General features: G+C 51.6%; 1 protein-coding gene across 1 annotated transcript in view; it reads left to right on the forward strand.

Moving 5' to 3' along the window:
- Positions 1-19675, forward strand: part of atg2a (autophagy related 2A) — a 176604-nt gene that overhangs the window by 49892 nt on the left and 107037 nt on the right. Inside the window, exons 12-14 of the mRNA XM_070868291.1 lie at positions 1485-1632; positions 12724-12822; positions 16890-17066. Coding sequence (XP_070724392.1) covers positions 1485-1632; positions 12724-12822; positions 16890-17066 — 424 coding nt within the window. The remainder of the gene's footprint in view (positions 1-1484; positions 1633-12723; positions 12823-16889; positions 17067-19675) is intronic.

Consider the following 19675-nt stretch of genomic DNA (forward strand, 5'->3'; position numbering starts at 1 on the left):
CTTCCTGCACCCTTTAATATCCCACCCAGTCTAACCCCACTCTCCCTCCCCGTACCCTTTAATATCCCACCCAGTCTAACCCCACTCTCCCTCCCCATACCCTTTAATATCCCACCCAGTCTAATCCCACTCTCCTGCTCACTCCCCTCTCATTACTGTTTAACTGACCAGTGGAAACAATCTCTCATTTTTTACTTTTATGATAACCCTCCATAATGTTGAAGCCCTCTATCTGGTCAACCTTTAATATCTGGTCCTACGTAAACTAGAGGTGACCCAAAACACGGCTATCCTAACTCGACTAAGTCCTGCTCACCCATCACGCCTGTGCTCACTGAGATATATTGGCTTCCGGTTAAGCAATGCCTCGATTTGAAAATTGCCGTCATTATTTATAAATCCCTCCAAGGCACCGCCCCTCCCTATCTCTGTAACCTCCTCCAACCCCACAACCCCCCGAGATGTCTGCGCTCCTCTAATTCTGTCCTCTTGAGCATCACTGATTATAATTGCTCAACCATCGGTGGCTGTGCCTTCAGCTGCCTGGGCCCCAAGCTCTGGAATTCCCTCCCTAAACCTCTGCGCCTCTCCACCTCTCTCCTTCAAGACGCTCCTTAAAACCTACCTCTTTGACCAAGCTTTTGGTCACCTGCACTAATTTCTCCTTATGGGGCTTGGTGTCAAATTGTTCTATCTCATAACACTCCTGTGAAGCGCCTTGGGACTATATAAATGCAAGGTGTTGTTGTTAGCCTCACAACTGAGCACAAATTTTTGTCTGATGGTATTCCTGTGAAGCACTTTGGGATTTTTATTTACTACGCTAAAGTCTCTATATAAATGTTTTAAAATTAATTTACGTGATGTGCACATCAAGGCCAGCATTTATTGCCCTCCTCTAATTGCCCTCAAAAAGGTGAGCTGCCATTTCAGAGGGCAGTTAAGAGTCAACCACATTGCTGTGTGTCTGGAGTCACATATCGGCCAGACCGGGTAAGGACGGCAGATTTCCTTCCCGAAAGGGACATTAGTGAACCAGATGAGTTTTTACGACAAACCTGTAGTTTGATAGTCACCATTACTGACACTAGCTATATATTCCAGATTAATTTAATGAACTGAATTTAAATTCCCCAGCTGCCCTGGTGGGATTTGAATTCACGTCTCTCGATCGTGAGTCCAGGTCTGTGGATTACTGGTCCGGTTACATAACCACTGTGCTACTGCATCCGTAAAGTTGTTGGTTAGACTGGGTGGGATATTAAAGGGTTACGGGGAGTGGGCGGGGAAGTGGAGCTGAGCCCATGATCGGGTCAGCCATGATCTTATTGAATGGCGGAGCAGGCTCGAGGGGCCGAATGGCCGCCTCCTGCTCTTGTTTTTTATGATCTTATGTTGTTACTTGCGCCTGGGTACCTGGGCATGACCTTAACAGCTAACGCTGTGTTTGTGTGGGTGTCCTGTCTGTCCAATCCCCTCCCCAGGTTGACGGGCGGCGCGGTCCAGCTGACTTGTGAGCAGAAGGCGGGCGGAGGCATGCAGCTGCTAAGTGCGGACGTTTGCTTCGGCGCTCTGGAGATCCTGGAGTGCTTGTGGCCTGTGGGCCTGAAGCAGGTGGCCGAGTACACCGAGGTGAGTGGCTTTCACCGACGGTTCACCATCGTTCGGGCTCTCCCCCACCCCCTCACCCCCCCCGGTCTGGTTAATAAGTTTTATTGAATCAAAGTCTTGCTGCAATTGTACAGAGAACTTGCCGAGACCATACCTGGAGCACTGTGCACAGTTCTGGTCTCCTTGACGAAAGAGGGATATACTTGCCTTTGTGGTGGTACAGCAAAGGTTCATAAGAACATAAGAAATAGGAGCAGGAGTCGGCCATTCGGCCCATCGAGCCTGCTCCGCCATTCAATAAGATCATGGCTGATCCGATCATAGACTCAGCTCCACTTCCCCGCCCGATCCCCATAACCCTCGACTCCCTTATCGCTCAAAAATCTGTCTATCTCCGCCTTAAATATATTCAATGACCCAGCCTCCACAGCTCTCTGGGGCAGAGAATTCCACAGATTTACAACCCTCTGAGAGAAGAAATTCCTCCTCATCTCAGTTTTAAATGGGCGGCCCCTCATTCTGAGACTATGTTCCCTAGTTTTAGTTTCCCCTATGAAAATATCCTCTCTGCATCCACCTTGTCAAGCCCCCTCATTATCTTGTAAGTTTCAATAAGATCACCTCATTCTTCTGAACTTCAATGAGTATAGGCCCAACCTCCTCAACCTTTCCTCATAAGTCAACCCCCTCATCTCCGGAATCAACCGAGTGAACCTTCTCTGAACAGCCTCCAAAGCAAGTATATCCTTTCTTAAATACAGAGACCAAAACTCGACGTAGTACTCCAGGTGTGGCCTCACCAATACCCTGTACACCAGACTGATTAATGGAATGAGGGGGTTGTCCAATGAGGAGAGATTGTGTAGACTAGGCCTATACTTTCTGAGAGGTGATCTCATTGAAAAATGAAAGATACTGAGGGGGCTTGACAGGGTAGATGCAGGGAGGGTGTTTCCCCCGGGCTGGAGTGTCAATAACCAGGGGTCACAGTCTCAGGATAAGGGGTCGGCCATTTAGGACTGAGGTGAGGAGGAATTTCTTCACTCTGGGTGGTGAATCTTTGGAATTCTCTGCCCCAGAGGATTGTGGAGGCTGAGTCTCTGAATATATTCAAGGCTGAGATCGTTAGATTTTTGGACTTCAGGGTAATTAAGGGATATGGGGATCGGGCGGGAAAGTGGAGTTGAGGTCGATGATCAGCCGTGATCTTATTAAATGGCGGAGCAGGCTCGAGGGGCCGAATGGCCGACTCCTGCTCCTATTTCTTATGTTAAGTTAATAACAAAACAGAACCCCTTACATATAATGTGTTGAGTTCTGGGTTCTAATTAACTCGCGAGACATCAGTTCAGCATGTTTATTAATCGGAATCCGTGCGAGCTCAGTCAGACCCAGCATTAATTGACAGTTTAACAAGAGCTGCTCGGGCTTGTTCTAATACTAGCAGCTGACCACAGACATGCTTGTGTCACTGGCATGGGTTCAGATGTTTTCTCCCATTCTTCCAAAGGGAAAAATAACAAGAGCTTTGTTCCTCTGTTTAAAATCATTTCATTGGCCATATATGGTCACATTTCACAACTCTTGGGATTACACCGGATATACGGCCCAGAAACAGGCCATTCGGACCAACCAGTCCATGCCAGTGTTTATGCTCCACTCGAGCCTCCTCCCGTCTTTCCTCATCTAACTCTATCAGCGTAACCCTCTATAGCAGTTAACGGATATGATGTAATTGGCATCACGGAGACATGGCTCCAGGGTGACCAAGGCTGGGAACTCAACATCCAGGGGAATTCAACATTTAGGAAGGTTAGACAGAAAGGAAAAGGAGGAAATTAATGCAATAGTAAGGAAGGACATTAGCCTGGATGATGTGGAATCTGTATGGGTGGAGCTACGGAATACCAAAGGGCAGAAAACGCTAGTGGGAATTGTGTATAGACCGCCAAACAGTAGGAGTGAGGTTGGGGACAGCACCAAACAAGAAATTAGGGATGTGTGCAATAAAGGTACAGCAGTTATCATGGTTTACTTTAATCTACATATTGATTGGGCTAACCAAACTGGTAGCAGTGCAGTGGAGGAGGATTTCCTGGAGTGTATCAGGGATGGTTTTCAAGACCAATATATCGAGGAACCAACTAGAGGGCTGGCCATCCTCGACTGGGTGATGTGTAATGAGAAAGGACTAATTAACAATCTTGTTGTGCGAGGTCCCTTGGGGAAGAGTGACCATAATACGGTAGAATTCTTTATTAAGATGGAGAGTGACACAGTTAATTCAGAGACTAGGGTCCTGAACTTGGGGAAAGGTAACTTCGATGGTATGAGATGTGACTTGGCTAGAATAGATTGGCGAGTGATACTTAAAGGGTTGATGGTGGATAGGCACTGGCAAACAATTAAAGATCACATGGATGAACTTCAAGAATTATACATCCCTGTCTGGAGTAAAAATAAAACGGGGAAGGTGGCTCAACCGTGGCTAACAAGGGAAATTAAGGATAGTGTCAAATCCAAGGAAGAGGCATATAAATTGACCAGAAAAAGGAGCAAACCTGAGGACTGGGAGAATTTTGTAATACAGCAGAGGAGGACAAAGGGTTTAATTAGGAGGGGGAAAATAGAGTATGAGAGGAAGCTTGCTGGGAACATAAAAACTGACTGCAAAAGCTTCGATAGATATGTGAAGAGAAAAAGATTAGTGAAGACAAACATAGGTCCCTTGCAGTCAGATTCAGGTGAATTTATAATGGGGAACAAAGAAATGGCGACCAGTTAAACAAATACTTTGGTTCTGTTTTCACGAAGGAAGACACAAATAACCTTCCGGAGAAACTAGGGGACCGAGGGTCCAGTGAGAAGGAGGAACTGAAGGATATCCTTATAAAGCGGGAAATTGTGTTAAGGAAATTGATGGGATTGAAGGCCGATAAATCCCCGGGACCTGATAGTCTGTATCTCAGAGTACTTAAGGAAGTGGCCATAGAAATAGTGGATGCATTGGTGATCATTTTCCAACAGTCTGTGGATCAGTTCCTATGAACTGGAGGGTAGCTAATGTAACACCACTGTTTAAAAAAGGAGGGAGAGAGAAAACGGGTAATTATAGACTGGTTAGCCTAACATCAGTAGTGGGGAAAATGTTGGAATCAATCATTAAGGATGAAATAGCAGCGCATTTGGAAAGCAGTGACAGGATCGGTCCAAGTCAGCATGGATTTATGAAAGGGAAATCATGCTTGACAAATCTTCTGGAATTTTTTGAGGATGTAACTAGTAGAGTGGACAAGGGAGAACCAGTGGATGTAATGTATTTGGACTTTCAAAAGGCTTTTGACAAGGTCCCACACAAGAGATTGGTGTGCAAAATCAAAGCACATGGTATTTGGGGTAATGTACTGACGTGGATAGAGAACTGGTTGTCAGACAGGAAGCAGAGAGTCGGGATAAACGGGTCCTTTTCAGAATGGCAGGCAGTGACTAATGGAGTGCCACAGGGCTCAGTGCTGGGACCCCAGCTCTTTATAATATACATTAATGATTTAGATGAAGGAATTGAGTGCAATATCTCCAGGTTTGCAGACGACACTAAGCTGGGTGGCAGTGTGAGTTGTGAGGAGGATGCTAAGAGGCTGCAGGGTGACTTGGACAGGTTAGGTGAGTGGGCAAATGCATGGCAGATGCAGTATAATGTGGATAAATGTGAGGTTATGCACTTTGGGGGCAAAAACACGAAGGCAGAATATTATCTGAATGGCGGCAGATTAGGAAAAGGGGAGGTGCAACGAGACCTGGGTGTCATGGTTCATCAGTCATTGAAAGTTGGCATGCAGGTACAGCAGACAGTGAAGAAGGCAAATGGTATGTTGGCCTTCATAACTAGGGGATTTGAGTATAGGAGCAGGGAGGTCTTACTGCAGTTGCACAGAGCCTTGGTGAGGCCTCACCTGGAATAATGTGTTCAGTTTTGGTCTCCTAATCTGAGGAAGGACGTTCTTGCTATTGAGGGAGTGCAGCGAAGGTTCACCAGACTGATTCCCAGGATGGCGGGACTGACATATGAGGAGAGACTGGATCAACTGGGCCTGTATTCACTGGAGTTTAGAAGGATGAGAGGGGCTCTCATAGAAAATTACAAGATTCTGACGGGACTGGACAGGTTAGATGCAGGAAGAATGTTCCCGATGATAGGGAAGTCCAGAATCAGGGGACACAGTCTTAGGATAAGGGGTAGGCCATTTAGGACTGAGATGAGGAGAAACTTCTTCACTCAGAGAGTTATTAACCTATGGAATTCCCTACCGCAGAGAGTTGTTGATGCCAGTTCATTGGGTATATTCAAGGGGGAGTTAGATATGGCCCTTGCGGCGAAAGGGATCAAGGGGTATGGAGAGAAAGCAGGAAAGGGGTACTGAGGGAATGATCAGACATGATCTTATTGAATGGTGGTGCAGGCTCGAAGGGCCGAATGGCCTGCTCTTGCACCTATTTTCTATGTTCCCTTCTCCCTCATGTGTTTATCCAGCTTCCCCTTAAATACATCGATACTATTCACCTCAACCCCTCCCTGTGGCAGCGAGTTCCACATTCTCACCGCTCTCTGGGTAAAGAAGTTTCTCCTGAATTCCCCATTGGATTTCTGGGTGACTATCTTATATTGATGGCCTCTAGTTATGCTCTCCCCACAAGTGGAAACATTCTCTCTGTGTCCACTCTATTAAAACCTTTCATCATTTTAAACATCTCTATTAGGTCACCCCTCAGCCTTTTTTGTTCAAGAGAAGAGACCCAGCATGTTCATCCTTTCCTGATACGTACACCCTCGCATTTCTGGTATCATCCTTGTAAATCTTCTCTGCACCCTCTCCAGTGCCTCTATATCCTTTTTATAATTTGGCGACCAAAACTGTACGCAGTGCCTCAAGGATCGATACAGGTTTAGCATAACTTCCCTACTTTTCAATTCTATCCCTCTAGAAATAAAACCCTCGTGCTGGGTTTGCTTGTTTTATGGCCTTGCTAACCCCGTGTCGCAACTTTTAGCGATTTCAGTCATCAAGTTTTTAAGCGTGACCCTCGGGTGGTTGAGGTGAACTTTGTTGGGTCATCGATCAGATTGCTCAGCACGCGTAACCTTATCAGTATCCTGTTTCGTTGTCTCGAATTACCATCTTTTTCCGGTTCTATCTACTCGTGTTGTTTAACCATAATTCCGACCTCGTCTGTCACTTTAATTCTCCACTCCACTCCCACTCTGAGCTCTCCGTCCTCGGCCTCCTGCACTGTTCCAATTACGCTCGAGGAACAGCTCCTCATCTTTCGATGAGGCACTTCACAACCTTCCTTTTTAAATGTTGGTGTTCAGGGAGATTCGGGGTGTCCTCGTGCAAGAAACACAGAAAGCGAGCTGGCAGGTACAGCAAGCAATCAGGAAGGCAAATGGCATGTTGTCCTTTATTGCAAGGGGGTTGGAGTGTAAGAGCAAAGAAGTCTTGCTACAATTATACAGGGCCCTGGCGAGACCACACCTGGGGTACTGTGCACAGTTTTAGTCTCCTTATCTACGGAGGCGGTGCAGCGAAGGTTCACTGGATTGATTCCTGGGATGAGAGGACTGTGTTATAATGAGAGATTGTGTAGAAACATAGAAAATAGGTGCAGGAGTAGGCCATTCGGCCCTTCGAGCCTGCACCGCCATTCAATAAGATCATGGCTGATCATTCCCTCAGTACCCCTTTCCTGCTTTCTCTCCATACCCCCTGATCCCCTTAGCAGTAAGGGCCATAATCTAACTCCCTCTTGAATATATCCAATGAACTGGCATCAACAACTCTCTCGGCAGGGAATTCCACAGGTCAACAACTCTCTGAGTGAAGAAGTTTTTCCTCATCTCAGTCCTAAATGGCCCTTATCCTAAGACTATGTCCCCTTGTTCGGGACTTCCCCAACATCGGGAACATTCTTCCTGCATCTAACCTGACCCGTCCCGTCAGAATCTTATATGTTGCTATGAGATCCCCTCTCATCCTTCTAAAGTCCAGTGTATAAAGGCCCAGTTGATCCAGTCTCTCCTTATCTGTCAGTCCAGCCATCCCTGGAATCAGTCTGGTGAACCTTCGCTGCACTCCCTCAAGAGCAAGAACGCCTTTCCTCAGATTAGGAGAGCAAAACTGAACACGATATTCCAGATGAGTCCTCAACTGCAGTAAGACCTCCCTGCTCCTATACTCAAATCCCCTAGCTATGAAGGCCAACATACCATTACTCTGGCGTTTAGAAGAATGAGAGGTGATCTCATTGAAACATACAAGATTCTGAGGGGGCTTGACAGGGTAGATGCAGGGAGGGTGTTTCCCCCGGGCTGGGGAGTCTAGAACCAGGGGTCACACAGTCTCAGGATAAGGAATCGTCCATTTAGGACTGAGATGAGGAGGAATTTCTTCACTCAGTGGGTGGTGAATCTTTGGAATTCTCTGCCCCAGAGGGCTGTGGAGGCTCAGTCGTTGGTTATATTCAAGGCTGAGATCGAGAGATCTTTGGATATTAAGGGAATCGAGGGATCGGGCGGGAAAGTGGAGTTGAGGTCGAAGATCAGCCATGATCTTATTGAATGGCGGAGCAGGCTCGAGGGGCCGAATGGCCGACTCCTCCTATTTCTTATGTTCCTGTGTTCTGGACTCGACATTGAGTTGAACAATTTCAGATCATAACCTCTGCCCCTATTTATTCCAACAGCGGGTGCTGGTAATATAGAAACATAGAAAATAGGTGCAGGAGTAGGCCATTCGGCCCTTCTAGCCTGCACCGCCATTCAATGAGTTCATGGCTGAACATTCAACTTCAGTACCCCATTCCTGCTTTCTCGCCATACCCCTTGATCCCCCTAGCAGTAAGGACCTCATCTAACTCCTTTTTGAATATATTTAGTGAATTGGCCTCAACAACTTTCTGTGGTAGAGAATTCCACAGGTTCACCACTCTCTGGGTGAAGAAGTTCCTCCGCATCTCGGTCCTAAATGGCTTACCCCTTATCCTTAGACTGTGACCCCTGGTTCTGGACTTCCCCAACATTGGGAACATTCTTCCTGCATCTAACCTGTCTAACCCCGTCAGAATTTTATATGTTTCTATGAGGTCCCCTCTCATTCTTCTGAACTCCAGTGAATACAAGCCCAGTTGATCCAGTCTTTCTTGATAGGTCAGTCCCGCCATCCCGGGAATCAGTCTGGTGAACCTTCGCTGCACTCCCTCAATAGCAAGAATGTCCTTCCTCAGGTTAGGAGACCAAAACTGTACACAATACTCCAGGTGTGGCCTCACCAATGCCCTGTACAACTGTAGCAACACCTCCCTGCCCCTGTACTCAAATCCCCTTGCTATGAAGGCCAACATGCCATTTGCTTTCTTAACCGCCTGCTGCACCTGCATGCCAACCTTCAATGACTGATGTACCATGACACCCAGGTCTCTTTGCACCTCCCCTTTTCCTAATCTGTCACCATTCAGATAATAGTCTGTCTCTCTGTTTTTACCACCAAAGTGGATAACCTCACATTTATCCACATTATACTTCATCTGCCATGCATTTGCCCACTCACCTAACCTATCCAAGTCGCTCTGCAGCCTCACAGCATCCTCCTCGCAGCTCACACTGCCACCCAACTTAGTGTCATCCGCAAATTTGGAGATACTACATTTAATCCCCTCACCTAAATCATTAATGTACAGTGTAAACAGCTGGGGCCCCAGCACAGAACCTTGCGGTACCCCACTAGTCACTGCCTGCCATTCTGAAAAGTACCCATTTACTCCTACTCTTTGCTTCCTGTCTGACAACCAGTTCTCAATCCATGTCAGTACACTACCCCCAATCCCATGTGCTCTAACTTTGCACATCAATCTCTTGTGTGGGACCTTGTCGAACGCCTTCTGAAAGTCCAAATATACCACATCAACTGGTTCTCCCTTATCCACTCTACTGGAAACATCCTCAAAAAATTCCAGAAGATTTGTCAAGCATGATTTCCCTTTCACAAATCCATGCTGACTTGGACCTATCATGTCACCTCTTTCCAAATGCACTGCTATGACATCCTTAATAATTGATTCCATCATTTTACCCACTACCGATGTCAGGCTGACCGGTCTATAATTCCCTGTTTTCTCTCTCCCTCCTTTTTTAAAAAGTGGGGTTACATTGGCTACCCTCCACTCCATAGGAACTGATCCAGAGTCAATGGAATGTTGGAAAATGACTGTCAACGCATCCACTATTTCCAAGGCCACCTCCTTAAGTACTCTGGGATGCAGTCCATCAGGCCCTGAGGATTTATCGGCCTTCAATCCCATCAATTTCCCCAACACAATTTCCCGGCTAATAAGGATTTCCCTCAGTTCCTCCTCCTTACTAGACCCCCCGACCCCTTTTATAACCGGAAGGTTGTTCGTGTCCTCCTTCGTGAATACCGAACCAAAGTACTTGTTCAATTGGTCCGCCATTTCTTTGTTCCCCGTTATGACTGCCCCTAATTCTGACTGCAGGGGACCTACATTTGTCTTTACTAACCTTTTTCTCTTTACATATCTATAGAAACTTTTGCAATCCGTCTTAATGTTCCCTGCAAGCTTCTTCTCATACTCCATTTTCCCTGCCCTAATCAAACCCTTTGTCCTCCTCTGCTGAGTTCTAAATTTCTCCCAGTCCCCAGGTTTGCTGCTATTTCTGGCCAATTTGTATGCCACTTCCTTGGCTTTAATACTATCCCTGATTTCCCTTGATAGCCACGATTGAGCCACCTTCCCTTTTTTATTTTTATGCCAGACAGGAATGTACAATTGTTGTAGTTCATCCATGCGGTCTCTAAATGTCTGCCATTGCCCATCCACAGTCAACCCCTTAAGTATCATTCGCCAATCTATCCCAGCCAATTCACGCCTCATACCTTCAAAGTTACCCTTCTTTAAGTTATGGACCATGGTCTCTGAATTAACTGTTTCATTCTCCATCCTAATGCAGAATTCCACCATATTATGGTCACTCTTCCCCAAGGGGCCTCGCACAACGATTCTGCTGTTGCCATTTACAGCTCCTCCAGACCGATCTTTTGTTTTTTTACTTGTCTCATTACCAACTCGTTTTGCCGCGCACCATCTTCCCTTTTGTCACTTATCACCGGCCTTCCCTTTTGTTCCTTCCTCCCCTCCCTCCTTCCCCTGCCTCTGCACCGACTTACAACCTGTTACATCTCCAACCTTTTCCATAAGAACATAAGAAATAGGAGCAGGAGTTGGCCTCTCGAGCCTGCTCCGCCATTCAATACGATCATGGCTGGTCTGATCATGGACTCGGCTCCACTTCCCTGCCTCCAGTCCTGGCAAAAGATCACTGACCTGAAACGCTAACTCTGTTTCTCGCCCCACAGATGCTGCCTGACCTGAGTACAGCAATTTCTGTTTTTTATTCCCACCTTAGAAACATAGAAAGTAGGTGCTGGAGTAGGCCATTCGGCCCTTCGAGCCTGCACCACCTTTCAATAAGATCATGGCTGATCATGCAACTTTAGTACCCCATTCCTGCTTTCTCTCCATAACCCTTGATCCCTTTAGCCGTAAGGGCCACATCTAGCTCCCTTTTGAATATATCTAACGAACTGGCCTCAACAACTTTCTGTGGTAGAGAATTCCACAGGCTCACAATTCTCTGGGTGGAAAAGTTTCTCCTCATCTCAATCCTAAATGGCCTACCCCTTATCCTTAGACTGTGACCCCTGGTTCTGGACTTCCCCAAAATCGGAAACATTCATCCTGCATCTAACCTGTCCAATCCCGTCAGAATTTTATATGTTTCAGTGAGATCCCCTCTCATTCTTCTAAACTCCAATGAATATAAGCCGAGTCGATCCAGTCTTTCTTCATAAGTCAGTCCTGCCATCCCGGGAATCAGTCTGGTGAACCTTCGCTGCACTCCCTCAATAGCAAGAACGTCCTTCCTCAGATTAGGAGACCAAAACTGAACACAATACTCAAAGTGTGGTCTCACCAAGGCCCTGTACAACTGCAGTAAGACCGCCCTGCTCCTATACTCAAACCCTCTCGCTATGAAGGCCAACATACCATTTGCCTTCTTCACCACCTGTTGTACCTGCATGCCAACTTTCAATGACTGATGTACTGTCTTTGTTCCGTATCCAAAACTACAAAAGCAAATGTCTAGATCCTTCAGCAATTGGTGCGTCCGAGCTGATGTTCGCCCTGAGTTAGTCCTGCACGTCTCCACATCAACTACCTGCTGCTGACGCTGTTGGCTCAAAGAGGGAGTCTCCCCACTGCATTGGCCCTCCCTCCTGCTTTCCCCCCCACCATCTCCCAGAGGGTTAGGATTTGCACTGGCTGCCCTGCACGAGTCCAGTAGGCAAGTCGACTGTGGAGGCATCGCAACTCGAGCCTGATTTTCCTTCCTCGCCGACACCCAGCAGGATAGCGTTTCACACGTCAACCCTGGAATGTAGTTACTTCTGGTATCATTCTTCTCTGCACCCTCTCCAGTGCTTCTATATCCTTTTTATAATATGGCGACCAGAACTGTACGCAGTGCTCCAAGTGCGGTCTAACCAAGGTTCGATACAGGTTGAGCATAACTTCCCTACTTTTCAATTCTATCCCTCTAGAAATAAACCCTAGTTCTTGGTTTGCTTTTTTATGGCCTTGCTAACCTACGTCGCAAATTTAGCGATTACGGCCTCCAATGACGCACCTCTCTCCCACCCCGGGATTGACCCTTCCTCAGGTCTGGCTGACCGGCCTCCTATACCTCACCCACTGGGTCTTTTTCACGTGCAGGCCCAGTGGGCTATTCTTCCATGGAGAGCATCGCAGTCCAATCCTGTCCTCAGCCAGAAACCACCCATGCGCTTTCAGCAGAGGGTTACTGGAGAGGAGAGGCCCGGTTGATTTCCCCCTCTCTTACCCCCTCCCCTGCCCCCCCGAACGAGGAGGGGGAGACTGATACCCGCCCAGCCAAACTGACAGCACAGAACATCGCGGGCACAAACCCACGCCCTGTTTGTACCTCCTCCCTTCACCCTCTCCCACTTTCTTCCCATCCAGCTGCTGATGTTCAAGAAGGCCTCCCCCTTGGCTTGTGGATCCAGTGTGGGCCCCTGTGCGCAGATCCATTACAGACAGACCCAGAGGACTGCAGGCAAGGTACAGTCGAAATAATAAAGCTATCGGTGGACTTCCCTGCTCTATCTGCTCATAAAAATGAAGCCTTGCATTTACATGGCGCCTTTCACCACCTCAGGACGTGCCAAAGCGCTTTACAGCCAATGAAGCACTTTTTGGAGTGTAGTCACTGTTGCAATGTGGGAAATGCGGCAGCCAATTTTTGCACAGCAAGCTCCCACACACAGCAATGTGATAATGATCAGGTAAACTGTTTTGGTGATGTTGATTGAGGGATAAATATTGGCCCCAGGACACCGGGGAGAACTCCCCTGCTCTTCTTCCAATAGTGGCCGTGAGATCTCTTGTGGCAGAAGGGGCCTCGGTTTAACGTCTCATCCGAAAGATGGCCGCTCCGACAGTGCGGCTCTTCCTCAGTACTGCCCCATCGACAGTGCGGCGCTCCCTCAGTACTGCCCCATCGACAGTGCGGCGCTCCCTCAGTACTGCCCCTCCGACAGTGCGGCACTCCCTCAGTACTGCCCCATCGACAGTGCGGCGCTCCCTCAGTACTGCCCCTCCGACAGTGCGGCGCTCCCTCAGTACTGCCCCTCCGACAGTGCGGCGCTCCCTCAGTACTGCCCCTCCGATAGTGCGGCGCTCCCTCAGTACTGCCCCTCCGACAGTGCGGCGCTCCCTCAGTACTGCCCCTCCGACAGTGCGGCGCTCCCTCAGTACTGCCCCTCCGACAGTGCGGCGCTCCCTCAGTACTGCCCCTCCGACAGTGCGGCGCTCCCTCAGTACTGCCCCTCCGACAGTGCGGCACTCCCTCAGTACTGCCCCTCCGACAGTGCGGCGCTCCCTCAGTACTGCCCCTCCGACAGTGCGGCGCTCCCTCAGTACTGCCCCTCCGACAGTGCGGCACTTCCTCAGTACTGCCCTTCCCACAGTGCGGCACTCCCTCAGTACTGCCCCTCCGACAGTGCGGCGCTCCCTCAGTACTGCCCCTCCGGCAGTGCGGCGCTCCCTCAGTACTGCCCCTCCGACAGTGCGGCGCTCCCTCAGTACTGCCCCTCCGACAGTGCGGCGCTCCCTCAGTACTGCCCCTCCGACAGTGCGGCACTCCCTCAGTACTGCCCCTCCGACAGTGCGGCGCTCCCTCAGTACTGCCCCTCCGACAGTGCGGCGCTCCCTCAGTACTGCCCCTCCGACAGTGCGGCGCTCCCTCAGTACTGCCCCTCCGACAGTGCGGCACTCCCTCAGTACTGCCCCTCCGACAGTGCGGCGCTCCCTCAGTACTGCCCCTCCGACAGTGCGGCGCTCCCTCAGTACTGCCCCTCCGACAGTGCGGCACTTCCTCAGTACTGCCCTTCCCACAGTGCGGCGCTCCCTCAGTACTGCCCTTCCCACAGTGCAGCACTCCCTCAGTACTGCCCTTCCCACAGTGCTGCGCTGGAGTGTCAGCCTAGATCTTTGCGCACATGTCTCTAGAGTGGGACTCAAACCTTCTGACTCAGAAACGAGCGAGACCGACTGATCCACGGCTGAAACCTAATACACTATAGGATAAAAAATCATTATAGTCCAGTTTGAGGTGGTGACACTGCCTGGTCACTAACTTTAGCCGCGGGCGATGTTTACCGCTTCCAACTGGGATGTTGTTTTTTCGCCCCTCGAGAGGAGTGCAGCGCTAAGGGAAGAGATGCACACCTCTCAACACGCTAACACCGGGCTATCGAGGGAGCGCTGCTGAAGTTATGGCGCTAGGAAACCAGCATCCCAGCGCCTAAAGGGGTCAGCTGGATCACCCGAAAACTGACAAGAAAATGAGAGGGAGGAATGTTTACATTAGCAACTGTGTTGAACAGCTGAGAGAGTTAAATGAATATAAATAAAATAACGTCCATTCTAAACACCTCAGCCGCGAGCTTCTTCGGGACACCTGCTTTCCCCGATGGGATTAGCGTGCAGGCGAAACCATTCAAGTTCGCGATCGCGACACTGGATGGTCGTTGCACACTCATTTACGTCACCGAGTGTGCAGCGCTAGCGGTTAGCGCCGCTGGCAAACCTCCACTGAAGGTCACGGGAGGCGCGGCCAGCGCGATGGGAAGGTCGGTCACGGGAGACGCGGCCAGCGCGATGGGAGGTCGGTCACGGGAGACGCGGCCAGCGCGATGGGAGGTCGGTAACGGGTGGCACTGCCAGCGCGATGGGAGGTCGGTAACGGGAGACGCGGCCAGCGCGATGGGAGGTCGGCTACGGGAGACGCGGCCAGCGCGATGGGAGGTCGGTTACGGGAGACGCGGCCAGCGCGATGGGAGGTCGGTAACGGGAGGCACTGCCAGCGCGACGGGAGGCATTGCCAGCGCGATGGGAGGTCGGTAACGGGAGACGCGGCCAGCGCGATGGGAGGTCGGTAACGGGAGGCGCGGCCAGCGCGATGGGAGGTTGGTAACGGGAGATGCGGCCAGCGCGATGGGAGGTCGGTAACGGGAGACGCGGCCAGCGCGATGGGAGGTCGGTAACGGGAGACGCGGCCAGTGCGATGGGAGGTCGGTCACGGGAGACGCGGCCAGCGCGATGGGAGGTCGGTAACGGGAGGCACTGCCAGCGCGATGGGAGGTCGGTAACGGGAGGCACTGCCAGCGCGACGGGAGGCATTGCCAGCGCGATGGGAGGTCGGTAACGGGAGACGCGGCCAGCGCGATGGGAGGTCGGTAACGGGAGGCGCGGCCAGCGCGATGGGAGGTTGGTAACGGGAGACGCGGCCAGCGCGATGGGAGGTCGGTAACGGGAGACGCGGCCAGCGCGATGGGAGGTCGGTAACGGGAGACGCGGCCAGTGCGATGGGAAGGTCGGTAACGGGAGACGCGGCCAGCGCGATGGGAGGTCGGTCACGGGAGACGCGGCCAGCGCGATGGGAGGTCGGTCACGGGAGACGCGGCCAGCGCGATGGGAGGTCGGTAACGGGAGGCACTGCCAGCGCGATGGGAGGTCGGTAACGGGAGGCACTGCCAGTGCGATGGGAGGTCGGTAACGGGAGACGCGGCCAGCGCGATGGGAGGTCGGTAACGGGAGACGCGGCCAGCGCGATGGGAGGTCGGTAACGGGAGACGCGGCCAGCGCGATGGGAGGTCGGTAACGGGAGACGCGGCCAGTGCGATGGGAAGGTCGGTAACGGGAGACGCGGCCAGCGCGATGGGAGGTCGGTCACGGGAGACGCGGCCAGTGCGATGGGAGGTCGGTAACGGGAGACGCGGCCAGCGCGATGGGAGGTCGGTAACGGGAGACGCGGCCAGCGCGATGGGAGGTCGGTAACGGGAGGCATTGCCAGCGCGATGGGAGGTCGGTAACGGGAGACGCGGCCAGTGCGATGGGAAGGTCGGTAACGGGAGACGCGGCCAGCGCGATGGGAGGTCGGTCACGGGAGACGCGGCCAGTGCGATGGGAGGTCGGTAACGGGAGACGCGGCCAGCGCGATGGGAAGGTCGGTAACGGGAGACGCAGCTAGCGCGATGGGAGGTCGGTAACGGGAGGCACTGCCAGCGCGATGGGAGGTCGGTAACGGGAGGCACTGCCAGCGCGATGGGAGGTCGGTAACGGGAGACGCGGCCAGCGCGATGGGAGGTCGGTAACGGGAGACGCGGCCAGCGCGATGGGAAGGTCGGTAACGGGAGACGCGGCCAGTGCGATGGGAGGTCGGTAACGGGAGACGCGGCCAGCGCGATGGGAGGTCGGTAACGGGAGACGCGGCCAGCGCGATGGGAGGTCGGTAACGGGAGACGCGGCCAGCGCGATGGGAGGTCGGTAACGGGAGACGCGGCGCTCGGCCGGTAACCTACAGGTTTCAAAAATCAATTAGGGGTAAGACAGGAAGCTGGGGGAAATATTTCTTCCACAGAGAATCGAGTTAACAGCGAAGGATACTGAAGCTGAGAGAACGAGGGTCCTTGCTGGGGAGTGAAAGGATTGCGGGACGCGGGCAGGTGGGATTGCGGGACGACGGGGTTGTGGGAAGCGGGGAGGCGGGCCTGGGGGGAGCGGCACTGCGGGAGGTGGGACTGCGAGCCATGGTGTGTCACTGACTGTGTCTGGGTTCCCCTCAGGGCAGTCGCAGGAAGGCCGGTGTGAAGCACAGTGCCGAGCTGTCCATCGAGCTCCAGGAGGCCCACGCGGACATTGACGTCAGCTTCCTGGACAGAGTGGACTTCCTGCTCAACCTCTGGCCCACGGCAGGCCGGAAATCTCCCGCGGCGCAAGGGAGACCATCGGAGCCAACATCGGTGAGCTGCACACCGGCCCTGGCTTTGTCCTGCCGTCAGTGGGTGAATTGTACCTTGTGTTTCTGTTAGTAATCAGCACGTCCCATCAAACACTCCCAGGGCAGGTACAGCACGGGGTTAGATACAGAGTAAAGCTCCCTCTACACTGTCGCATCAAACACTCCCCGGGCAGGTACAGCACGGGGTTAGATACAGAGTAAAGTTCCCTCTACACTGTCCCATCAAACACTCCCAGGGCAGGTACAGGGGGTTAGATACAGAGTAAAGCTCCCTCTACACTGTCCCATCAAACACTCCCAGTGCAGGTACAGAGGGTTAGATACAGAGTAAGGCTCCCCCTTCACTGTCCTATCAAACACTCCCCGGGCAGGTACAGGGGGTTAGATACAGAGTAAAGCTCCCTCTACACTGTCCCATCAAACACTCCCAGGGCAGGTACAGAGGGTTAGATACAGAGTAAAGCTCCCTCTACACTGTCCCATCAAACACTCCCAGGGCAGGTACAGAGGGTTAGATACAGAGTAAAGCTCCCCCTGCACTGTTCCTTCAAACACTCCCCGGGCAGGTACAGCGGGTTAGATACAGAGTGAAGCTCCCTCTACACTGTCCCATCAAACACTCCCAGGGCAGGTACAGGGGGTTAGATACAGAGTAAAACTCCCCCTACACTGTCCCATCACACACTCCCAGGGTAGGTACAGCACGGGGTTAGATACAGAGTAAAGCTCCCCCTACACTGTCCCATCACACACTCCCAGGGTAGGTACAGCACGGGGTTAGATACAGAGTAAAGCTCCCCCTGCACTGTCCCATCAAACACTCCCAGTGCAGGTACAGGGGGTTAGATACAGAGTAAAGCTCCCTCTACACTGTCCCATCAAACACTCCCAGGGCAGGTACAGGGGGTTAGATACAGAGTAAAGCTCCCTCTACAATGTCCCATCAAACACTCCCAGGGCAGGTACAGCACGGGGTTAGATACAGAGTAAAGCTCCCTCTACACTGTCCCATCAAACACTCCCAGGGCAGGTACAGGGGGTTAGATACAGAGTAAAGCTCCCCCTGCACTGTCCCATCAAACACTCCCAGGGCAGGTACAGGGGGTTAGATACAGTGTAAAGCTCCCTCTACATTGTCCCATCAAACACTCCCAGGGCAGGTACAGGGGGTTAGATACAGAGTAAAGCTCCCTCTACACTGTCCCATCACACACTCCCAGGGCAGGTACAGGGGGTTAGATACAGAGTAAAGCTCCCTCTACACTGTCCCATCAAACACTCCCAGGGCAGGTACAGGGGGTTAGATACAGAGTAAAGCTCCCTCTACACTGTCCCATCACACACTCCCAGGGCAGGTACAGGGGGTCAGATCCAGAGTAAAGCTCCCTCTACACTGTCCCATCAAACACTCCCAGGGCAGGTACAGGGGGTTAGATACAGAGTAAAGCTCCCTCTACACTGTCCCATCACACACTCCCAGGGCAGGTACAGGGGGTTAGATACAGAATAAAGCTCCCTCTACACTTCCCATCAAACACTCCCAGGGCAGGTACAGGAGGTTAGATACAGAGTAAAGCTCCCTCTACACTGTCCCATCACACACTCCCAGGGCAGGTACAGGGGGTTAGATACAGAGTAAAGCTCCCTCTACACTGTCCCATCAAACACTCCCAGGGCAGGTACAGCACAGGGTTAGATACAGAGTAAAGCTCCCTCTACACTGTCCCATCAAACACTCCCAGGGCAGGTACAGCACAGGTTAGATACAGAGTAAAGCTCCCTCTACACTGTCCCATCAAACACTCCCAGGGCAGGTACAGGGGGTTAGATACAGAGTAAAGCTCCCCCTGCACTGTCCCATTTGTGTGAGGCAATCCGAACCTGAGGCCCTGTGCCCCATATCCCTCAACGTGACCACACTGACCGTTTTATCCTGTACACCGTTGAGTAAAAAAGAATCCATTATTTATTGTGCAGCATTGAGTGAAGGGCAGTGCTTCGCAGGCGGCACTGCCTGCTGTGGAGCGATAAATTCCTTTGTCCCAGTGCCTGTTGCACTGTCCGCTCTTGTTGTCGGATTTAATGGACCCCTTCCCTTCCCGAACCTTCTGGCCCGTACAGCTCGGTGGATACCGGCACCGGCCACTGTTTGACTCCGAGCGATTGGACGTGCTCCTGTTGCCGTATTTATAGATATTCGAACCGTTAGCCAGCTTCTGGGAGTGTGAGGAAGTTGAGTAACCGTGAGCACTGTCTCTGAATGAAGTCGAGGTGTGATGCCGAGGGCTCACCTCGGCGGCTGTGACCCCAGGGCTTCACCTGAACGCTCCCTCGATTGATTGACAACGCTTCCGTCACAGGCAAGAGGGTGGAGAGCTGAAGGGTACAGCTGAGTGAGCCCCGATCGCAATCCCTGTAACCGTGTGGATGTCCTTCGAGGACGGGATAAGAACATAACATCAGAATTAGGAGCAGGAGTAGGCCCATGACCCCTCGAGCCGGCTCCGCCAGTGAATAAGATCACAGAACGGTCACAGCACAGAAGGAGGCCATTCGGCCCGTTGAGCCCCTGCCGGCTCTCTGCAAGAGCACCTCAGCTAGTCCTACGCC

This window comes from Pristiophorus japonicus, chromosome 27 (assembly GCF_044704955.1).
Source record: "Pristiophorus japonicus isolate sPriJap1 chromosome 27, sPriJap1.hap1, whole genome shotgun sequence".
Taxonomy (NCBI): Eukaryota; Metazoa; Chordata; class Chondrichthyes; family Pristiophoridae; genus Pristiophorus; species Pristiophorus japonicus.